Source organism: Mugil cephalus, chromosome 7 (assembly GCF_022458985.1).
Source record: "Mugil cephalus isolate CIBA_MC_2020 chromosome 7, CIBA_Mcephalus_1.1, whole genome shotgun sequence".
NCBI classification, from domain to species: Eukaryota; Metazoa; Chordata; class Actinopteri; order Mugiliformes; family Mugilidae; genus Mugil; species Mugil cephalus.
Window position 1 is genome coordinate 4,378,597 of NC_061776.1, and position 10,863 is coordinate 4,389,459.

Sequence of the window (10,863 nt, forward strand, 5' to 3'; positions counted from 1 at the left end):
AGAGTCACCTGGAGGCCTGGAGAGTCCAGCTCCCCCGAACCCAGGCTTCTCGTCAAAAAAATTGTGTCAATAGCGTTGAGAGACCAGTTTATCAATTCCATGATTTTGTAGTTTGGAGAGCAGTGTGGAGAGATTTTTGAACCTGACACTCTTTGCTCTTGAGGGAGCTCAAATGTGGCAGTTTGAAATGGTGAAACCATTGTTACACACTAGAGTGTTGCTTCATATTTGGTGCAAGTCAATAGAAATTTGTGGTCGGAGCTGTTGTCACTGCATCCCTCTGCTCATACAAGCTCATACAGCATCTCATAAGTACTGTTCCAACCAGTCTCGAACCTCCATTTTGACACTGGGTCCCATTTGCACCTTCATCTGCTGCAATCTTTCCTTTGCTGTGGTACTGTGGTACTTGTTTAAACAAAGTGATCACCTTCCTTGCTCTTAACCTCATGTCATCATGGCCAGGAGTGCGTCAGTCACAAAGTATCTCACCTTATCTTTTATTGCCCATTTCTCCATTAGCTCCCGTTCAATTCCAGAAATATTCTCTGCTGTGTGAGACTTTGTGAAAGGTCGTAACCCCCGAAGGGTGGTGGAGAGTTTACTCTCACTGACATAATGGCATGTCACAGCAAGATATGCATCCATGTTCATGGAGGTCCACATATCGCCCGTGAGGCTTTTCTTCTACATGTAGCTTCTACACCATGGCCTTAACAGCCTGTCTAGAGGGGAGATCGTATGTAGGGTCAAGTTTAGCCACCAATGCACAGTATCCAGAATCAGACACCACAATGAAAGGAGAGTCTTTCACAATGAAGTCAACAAGTGCTTCATCAAGCTCTTGCTTCCTGGCCCCTAAAATAGAAATGAAGATAATATTTACATTAAGAGCTTTCCATGGAAACATATTAGGCTAACAGGGAAAAGATATGTTACCTGAAGGACACGTCATCCTGGTAGCATTACCAGGTTGACGGTATTCATGTTTGGCTCAGTAGTGCCTCAGCACTGATGATGTGTCGTTATTATACATCAGCTGCTGAGGACAGAGCAAACACTGAACACATGAAATCACAGATTTTGATTTATTTTTCTTGTGTTTATTTGTAAACGTTATTGTTTGTTAGACTAAAAAATATGCCTTGGCTGTTTAATGTACCTTATTTAGTCGCACCAATTCAAAATGTTCCCACACTTGAGAACATTTCCTCGATGACTCCATAGCGAGGAAGTCCAAAAGGCAATCAGACAACTCCGTCCAAAAAGACAATCCAACAAGTTTGGACTCTGGCAATGTTTTAAAGCCCATAGAATCAGTCAGCTGATTCAGTCTGAATGAAGCAGTGAAGTGGTTTGAACGTCATCAGTCACCTGTTTTTTCCTGATTTGAAGCAAGCTTTGGCACAGTGCTTCAGAGAAATATCCTGTCGAGTTTGATACGTGCTTCAGAGCCTCTGTGTCAGATGGAACATCACGAGCTCTAATCACCTCACGTCCTCCCTCTCACTGTCACCTGTGCAGGTAATGTGGCAGCCTTTTTTTGCTTCCATTAGAAGCACACATTATGTACGAGATTAAAAAAGCTGAACTGCTATCATCTGGTTGTTGTTTGAAATGCCAGTGTGACACATGAACGACTGTTGTTTATTATATGACGTAACACAACCATCACAAACACTTGCATATAAAGGGTTAAAAGTCAGAAATGAATCAAACCTTTGGCATTTGTGAATAGTATTAATATAAAAAGTATAACAAGTATTAATATATGCCATTTTTTGAGGGTGTTTTTGAAGAGGACAGTTTTGTACTTCAATGGTAACAATGTAACAATTTGGATTACATAGTGTACAAATTGAGTGTTATGGGATTTAAGTTTGAAATATTAAATTTACTATAAAAAAATACACATCTTATATTAATATGAGAGCAAAAAGCAGAATTACCATTAAGAGATCAAAAACAAATAATAAATGAAAAGAACACTTGTCCTTATCTTGACATCAGGGTTAAAGATTAGTTAAAGAAGGATTAAGTCACAGTTTATAAAATGTAATAATACTTGAGTGGCATGTTTGTCTGTTTCTGCTTTGAAACAAAAGCAGAAACAAAAGACTCATCGGAGTCTGAACACCCTCATTCTACTTCCTGCTCTCAGACACAGCAGCTCCACTCTGTCCGCGTACTTCCTGGTTCCCTCCCCTTTAGATCTGTATAACAAGTGGAGAAGTGTAAGAGCTGACTGGCCCCATTCACTGTACAAACACATGACTTTTAGATCAGAGCTCAGAATAGTTTCACTTCTAACAAAGAAACTCAGATTCACTAACACGGAGCAGAGATGGCGCAGAAAGGAGTTGAACTGGATCAAAAAACCTTTTCTTGTTCCGTCTGTCTGGATCTTCTGAAGGATCCGGTGGCTATTCCCTGTGGACACAGCTACTGCATGAACTGTATTGAAAACCACTTTGATGAGGAGGACAAGAAGAAAATTCACAGGTGTCCTGAATGCAGACAACTCTTCCCATCGAGGCCTGTCCTGGTGAAAAACACCATGTTGGCAGTTTTAGTGGAGCAGCTGAAGAAGACTGGACTCCAAGCTGCTCCTGATGATCACTGCTATGCTGGACCTGAAGATGTGGCCTGTGATTTCTGCACTGGAAGAAAACTGAAAGCCTTCAAGTCCTGTTTATTCTGTCTGGCATCTTACTGTGAGAAACACCTTGAACCGCACTATAAGTCACCTACATTTAAACAACACAAGCTGGTGGATCCCTCCAAGAAGCTCCAGGAGAACATCTGCTCTCGTCATGATGAGGTGATGAAGATGTTCTGTCGTACTGATCAGCAGAGTATCTGTTATCTCTGCTCTGTGGAGGAACATAAAGGCCACGACACAGTCTCAGCTGCAGCAGAAAGGACTGAGAGGCAGAGAGAGGTGGAGGTGAGACGACAAAACATCCAGCAGATGATCCAGGACAAAGAGAAAGATGTGAAGCTGCTTCAACAGGAGCTGAAGGCCATCGCTCACTCTGCTGATAAAACAGTGAAGGACAGTCAGGAGATTTCCAGACAGCTTATCCGTCTCCTCCAGGAAAGAAGTTCTGATGTGGAGCAGCAGGTCAGATCCCAGCAGGAAACTGAAGAGGGTCGAGTCAAAGAGTTTCAGAAGAAGCTAGAGCAGGAGATCACTGAGCTGAAGAGGGAAGACGCTGAGCTGAAGCAGCTCTCAGACATAGAGGATCACAACCAGTTTCTACACAACCACCCCTCACTGTCACCACTCAGTCAATCTACACACTCATCCAGCATCAATATCTGTCCTCTGAGGAATGTTGAGGATGTGACAGTAGCTGTGACAGAGCTCAGAAAGAAACTACAGGACATTCTGAGAGAGGCATGGACAAACATCTCACTGACAGTGGCTGAAGTGGACGTTTTACTGCCACAACCAGAGCCAAAGACCAGAGATAAATTCTTAAATTATTCATGTGAAATCACACTGGATCCAAACACAGTACACAGAAATCTGGTACTGTCTGAGGGAAAGAAAAAAGTAACATTTTTTAATCAAAAAAAGAGATATTCAGATCATCCAGAGAGATTTACTGATTGTCGTCAGGTCCTGAGTAGAGAGAGTCTGACTAGACGTTGTTACTGGGAGGTGGAGTGGAGTGTAGGTGGAGTTGGTGTAGCAGTCACATACAAGAATATCAGCAGAGCAGGAAATAAAAGTGGATTTGGATGTAGTGATAAATCTTGGACATTAGACTGTTCCCTGGACAGTTATACATTTTGGCACAACAATATCCAAACTCCCATCTCAGCTCGTCCTTCCTCCAGAGTAGGAGTGTACCTGGATCACAGAGCAGGTATTCTGTCCTTCTACAGCGTCTCTGAAACCATGACTCTCCTCCACAGAGTCCAGACCACATTCACTCAGCCGCTCTATGCTGGACTCTGGATTGGTTTTGGAACTTCTGCCGAGTTCATTAAACTCAAGTAGACAGAGGTAACTTCAGGACCAGAGAGTTAAATCCTGTGTTTCTCTTCATCAACTTGTTTTCTCTCCATGTTTGTTGCTGAATGATCATTGTTGTGGTGTTTCTGCTCAGAGATCAGTTGTCAGTCAAACATCATGGCTGCTACCTTGACATGTTTAATAGTTGTTCTCTGGATGTTTCATCACTTTCTTTAGGTGGAGCTCTTTCCTGTGTCTGTTTAGCCGTGGAGGATATCACTGCTCATGATGACTTTTATTTCTATGACAATCTAAAGTGTCATCGTTGTTGATCAGTTTGTACAGAAAGAAGTCTATGACTACATTTCCGTTCATTGGTTTGGTTGTTGTTGTTGTTAACTTGCAGTAGAGATTTGTAGAAATTCACTTTTATAAAACTGGATTCATCATGGTCACTACTGATCACATGGATTGTTTTTTTTTTTGTTTGTTCTTTCCCATAACTGTGATTCTTGGTGAAGCAAATTGATTTTTTATCCTGGTTAATGTTTGAACAAACTGAAGGTTTGAATATTGAATAAAGTGTTTTCCCTAAGAGGAAATAAATATTGACTTCTGTCTTCATTCCAGGATCTCCCTAGAATCTGAGAGAGAACTGACTGTGGCCTCTAATACTAAATGCTGTTTTCTAACCTCATCACTGAGTCAAGTGGTAAATGGTCCAGTTAAAGCTGCAGTAAACATTCATTGACCACCAGAGGGCAGAAATGTGCTAACCTTCAACTCACTGCATCTTGCACACAGTAAGATGAACACGTGGGCTCTTTCTGACTAACTGAAGAATATTAGAAGGAGTTCTTTTTGTTTTGGATTAGTCTGTTCAGGCTGCTTCGGCTTTCCACTTCAAATGTTTGGTAGATACATAACCTGCTATGACCTATATATGTAATCTGTCTCCAGGAAACCTTTCAAACCTTTTCAATTACAGCAAACAAATGGATGCAAACCCTGTCACCTTTGCTCAGATAAGAATGTGTTTTCTTCCACATAACTTGGTGAAAGAAGGTGAACATGTGAGATCTTCTACATGTCTTCAACATGAGCCTGCAGATGGCCCCTTTGATGTGGAAGACATCGTGCCTAGTTCCTGTGCCGAAAATGCCACGCCCCGATGGCTCAAAGGAAAACAGACCTGTGACACTGACCTCCCACATCATGAAGACCCTGGAGAGACCCATCTTGGAGCATTTCTGACCTGTAGTCAAACCAAATTTGTGCTTTAAACACCATCTGTCTGGCTCTACTGCGTGACAAGTTGGCAATGATGCAGGTGGACTCCCCACGTGGATTATTGACTACCTGACTGGCAGACCACAGTATGTGCGCCTGCAACGCTGTGTGTTGGTCCCTTAAAACCTCCAAATCTGACAAAACGATGTGTTCAGTATGGACCCAGCAGACATTGTTCCATTCGATGAGGCTGCAGACAAAAGGCGAGTCGTTTTATATTACAAATAATACAAAGTCTGTTACACAGATGGGGAGGTTTGACCCTCATGGGTGCCATGGAGGCAGGCCTGCTGACCGGCAGCTTCTGACAGTCTGGTCTTCTAATCATCTGTTCCAATTCCTCAGCATCCTGGTCACTGGTCAGCTAGCCCCAGGACTGTGAGGGTGACCACCACTCCAGTCCCTGCCTCTGCTCCTGTCTCTGCCGTGAGGGCGGCCCCCACTCCAGCTCCTTTGTCTAACTCGAGGGTGACTACAGCTCCAATAACCACCGCTCTGACTCTGGTCTCCATGACAAGGGTGATCCCAGCTACGACTCCTGTCTCCACCACGAGGATGAGCACCACTCCGGCTCCTGTCTCCGCTCCTGTTCCCACCATAAGGGTGGCCACTGGCTCTGCTCCAGTCCCCTCAGCGCAGGTGCCTGCCCCCCTGGTCGTCTCAGCACCATTGCCTGCTCACCGGGTCATCTTAGTGCCAGTCCCGGCTCACGTCTCTGTTCCCAATCCGGCTTCTCCTGCCCACATCTGAACTTCCAAGCTGGCTGCACCTGTTCCCGACTGTCTTACAGAGCAGCCCGCCATGCCTTCTCGGCCTCCCGGTCGTCCTCCAGAGCGGACCGCCACATCTTTTCGGCCTCCCAGTCACCCTCCGGAGCGGCCTGCTACATCTTTTCAGCTTCCCGGTCGCGCTTGAGAACTGTAGAGATTCCCTGGACTTCGTTCATTCGTTTGTTTGACCCCTGATTATTTTGTAACACAATTCTGGATACATAAGACAGCAAGTGAAGAGCGGTTCATTAGTAACTGTGTTTGATTTGAGCCAATAAAACACCAAAAATATCCAAAATAGAAAAGTTTGTGAAAAAGTATGATACAACAACCAATCTGTGATTTAATTACTATTCCAAATATACACAATCACAAACACAAAAGGCCACAAACGTCAGAATACTCTAATATTTTTCAAAACGTTTGACTCTTAAGAAGTCACTGAAGATGAATCAGTGCTGAGACTGAACTCAAGAAAGCTCAGTGAAAGTCTTAAATATTTAACACCACTGCACTCAATGTCTCTTAAACATTTGCAAAAAATTTTCCTTGTCAGCAAACACATTTGTCTGGCATCTTACTGTGAGAAACACTTTTGGCAATTATGTGGCAAAGTGTTTTGCCACATAATTAATGGAACACAAAGGATCTTCTTTAATGACAGCCTTTCACACACAGGACATTTATCAAGTGGAATCCCGCAAGGCTTATCACTTGGGCCTTTGCTCTTTTCCATATTTAAAAATGATCTCCCACTTGCCTGTAGTAAATCTTGAATGGTAATTTATGCAGACGATTTAACACTTTATATACCAGCATCCACAGTGGAGGAAATCACCCCTGTCCTCAATAAAGAGCTGCAAACTGTATTTGAATGGATCACCGACAACAAACTTGTTCTTAACATTTCTAAGACCAAGAGCAATCTTTTTGGGTCAAAACACTTTCTAAGCTCCAGCCCTTGGATGGAATCAATCCTCAAAGTTACTGCTGCTGAGCAAGTACAGGAAACTAAACTGCTGGGTGTAACCATAGATGGGAATTTGTCACGATCAAGGTGTATAGACCTACCGGTGCAAAAGATGGGACATTTCCATAATAAAGAGATGCTCTCCCTTTCTAATAATACTATTGACTCCAATAGTCCTGCAGATTTTTGGTACCATCACAATTAGATTATTGTGTAATGGTGTGGTCTATAACAACAAAAATCAATTTAGGGAAGCTACAGCGTTCTCAGAATATACCAAGTTGTGCTGCCTTTGGTTGTACAATAGAATCTAACATTAATGACATACATGGAAAGCTCAATTAGCTTAAAGTTGATAAAAGGTTAAAAGAATTTCTACTTTCATTTGGAAAACACTGTATAAGCAACTGACACTGAACGTTGATACTCACTCATATCCCACTACACATGCAATTAGTGGTAAATGTGCAATTCCAAGAGCCAAAACAAAGTTCAAACAAAAAGCAGTGCTCTACAAAGCTACAGTAGAATGGAACTCTCTCTCCCCAGTCACAGATCTAAGACCCACAGAAAGGAAGAATAGTTTATGTATAACACATCAGCTAATGGGGATCCCATTAATAAAACTAAGATAACCTTATCCACTGGGATCACACTGTTTTTCCTTGTTATGGACTAGAGTGTGTTGCCAGGAAGATGGATATCTGGAATACCGTACTTAGACTTGTTAACTAATAAAAGGAAACTGAAATGTATTTGAGAAAGACTTAGGAAAATACGGAACCACATCAGGAGCTAATTACTTCATGACTGAATGAATAAATATATGAAAATGGGGAGTAGCATTTAACACAGGCTTCATAGTTTTCAGTTTGTCTTCCTGTTTTATTTTGTAATGTGTTGTTCCTGTGTATATCACTCTGTTTCACTTCCTGCCCATCAGTCTTTGTGTATATAGTCTCGTCTCTTCCTCTGTCTTTGTCAGTTCGTTCACCACCTGTTTTCCATCTTGTTACTCGTCTGTGTTTCCAACATCACTGTAAATCATCTGGTGCCTCCTTACCTCAAGTGTAATTTTTTCATCTTTTAGTGTCTTGGATTCTTCTGGTGACTGTTTTCTTCAGATGGATTATCATTTATTGGACTAATTCTTGGATGAATCTGCGTAAACACAGCAGGGCCTTCTGTGTCTCACGTCTTGTAAGTTTTAATAATGTCTACTTTTTAGTTACACATCATGCAACAGTGTCTTTGTTTCTTACATATGGATCCTCTTTTGAACTACACTCTAACATTAGACTCCATTGTCAATAAGGAAACAAACATTAATTCACATTGTTGCTTGTTGTCTTGGAAAGAATCAAAGCCTGATAAACCACATTCCTCTACATCCACTGTGTCCACATATTTATATGTTGTCTCTCCTTCAGATCTGCAAGTTGACGATGGGTGTGATCAGCCTGTGGTGAAGTGGAAGAGCTGAAAGGCCCCATTCACTGTATAAACACTTGATTTTAAATCACAGCTTAAACTCTTTTAGAAAAGAAAAATCTTGTCTGAGTCACTGACACTGAGAGCAGAGATGGCGCAGAAAGGAGTTGAACTGGATCGAGAAACCTTTTCCTGTTCCATCTGTCTGGATCTACTGAAGGATCCGGTGACTATTCCCTGTGGACACAGCTACTGCATGAACTGTATTAAAAGGCACTTTGATGAAGAGGACAAGAAGAAAATCCACAGCTGTCCTGAGTGCAGAGAACTCTTCCCATTGAGGCCTGTCCTGGTGAAAAACACCATGTTAGCAGTTTTAGTGGAGCAGCTGAAGAAGACTGGACTCCAAGCTGCTCCTGCTGATCACTGCTATGCTGGACCTGAAGATGTGGCATGTGATGTCTGCACTGAAAGAAAACTGAAAGCCTTCAAGTCCTGTTTATTCTGTCTGGCATCTTACTGTGAGAAACACCTTGAACCTCACTATAAGTCACCTACATTTAAACAACACAAGCTGGTGGATCCCTCCAAGAAGCTCCAGGAGAACATCTGCTCTCGTCATGATGAGGTGATGAAGATGTTCTGTCGTACTGATCAGCAGAGTATCTGTTATCTCTGCTCTGTGGATGAACATAAAGGCCACCACACAGTCTCAGCTGCAGCAGAAAGGACTGAGAGGCAGAGAGAGGTGGAGGTGAGACGACAAAACATCCAGCAGATGATCCAGGACAAAGAGAATGATGTGAAGCTGCTTCAACAGGAGCTGAAGACCATCACTCACTCTGCTGATAAAACAGTGAAGGACAGTCAGGAGATGTTCACTGACATGATTCGTCTCCTCCAAAAAAGAAGCTCTGATGTGGAGCAGCAGGTCAGATCCCAGCAGGAAACTGAAGAGAGTCGAGTCAAAGAGGTTAAAGAGAAGCTGCAGCAGGAGATCACTGAGCTGAAGAGGGAAGACGCTGAGCTGAAGCAGCTCTCAAACACAGAGGATCACAACCAGTTTCTACACAACTACCCCTCACCGTCACCACTCAGTCAATCTACACACTCATCCAGCATCAATATCCATCCTCTAAGGAACTTTGATGACGTGAAGGCAGCTGTGACAGAGCTCAGAAAAAAACTAGAGGACATTCTGAGAGAGAAGAGGACAAACATCTCACTGACAGTGACTGAAGTAGATGTTTTACAGCCACAACCAGAGGCAAAAACCAGAGATGAAATCCCAGGTCTTTTATTATGGTCCAAAGGCTCCCAACCAGAGCCAAAGACCAGAGATGAATTCTTAAAGTATTCATGTGAAATCACACTGGATCCAAATACAGTAAACCCAAATCTTGTACTGTCTGAGAGAAACAGAAAAGTAACATTTGTGTTCCAACGACAGTCTTATTCTGATCATCCAGACAGATTCACTGATTGTTCTCAGGTCCTGAGTAGAGAGAGTCTGACTGGATGTTGTTACTGGGAGGTGGCGTGGAGTGGGAAACTTGATGTAGTAGTCACATACAAGAATATCAGCAGATCAGGGGATGAAAGTGGATTTGGACGTAATGACAAATCTTGGGCATTACGTTCTTACAATAACAGTTCTACATTTTGGCACAACAACATCAAAACTCCCATCTCAGCTCCTCCTTCCTCCAGAGTAGGAGTGTACCTGGATCACAGAGCAGGTATTCTGTCCTTCTACAGCGTCTCTGAAACCATGACTCTCCTCCACAGAGTCCAGACCACATTCACTCAGCCGCTCTATGCTGGACTCAGGATTTATTATTGGTTTAATGGATCCAGTGCTGAGTTGATTAAAGTGAAGTAGACAGAGGTAACTTCAGGACCAGACAGTTAAATCCTGTGTTTCTCTTCATCAACTTGTTTTCTCTCCATGTTTGTGGAATCAGCAGACCTTCCTCTATCATTGATATGTTGTTGATCACTTTGTGCAGAAAGAAATCTATGATCACATTTACATTAATGTGTTTGGTTGTTGTTGTTAAGTTGCAGTAGAGATTTGTACTAATTCATAAAACTGGAATCATCATGGTGACTATTGATTTTTTTTTTTTTTTTTTTTTTTTTTTGTCTTTCCAATAATTGAGAGTCTTGGTAAAGCAGATTGATTGTCTTGATTTTTAACCAGTTTAATGTGTGAACAAACTGAAGGTTTAAATAATGAATAAAGAGTTTTCACCAAGAGGAAATAAAATATTGACTTGTGTCTTCATTTCAGGATCTCACTAGAATCTGATGGAGAAAATACAGTGAAATTAATGAGAGTATAATTGAGACACTGTCTTTTTTCCTGAAACATGTATAGAGTTTATGTTGTATAAATATCAGATCAAGCATTCGTCCAAATGGTGCTTCTCAGCAAA

The 10,863-nt window shown here is 42.2% G+C and overlaps 1 protein-coding gene across 1 annotated transcript; it reads left to right on the forward strand.

Moving 5' to 3' along the window:
* Window positions 1-2,324: 2,324 nt before the first annotated feature.
* Window positions 2,325-10,375, forward strand: LOC125010636. The gene is made up of 4 exons (XM_047589398.1): window positions 2,325-4,005; window positions 5,600-5,632; window positions 5,733-6,174; window positions 8,535-10,375. Exons 1-4 carry the CDS (start codon window positions 2,345-2,347, stop codon window positions 10,305-10,307), a joined length of 3,909 nt encoding a protein of 1,302 aa, XP_047445354.1. The 5' UTR covers window positions 2,325-2,344; the 3' UTR covers window positions 10,308-10,375.
* Window positions 10,376-10,863: the final 488 nt, after the last annotated feature.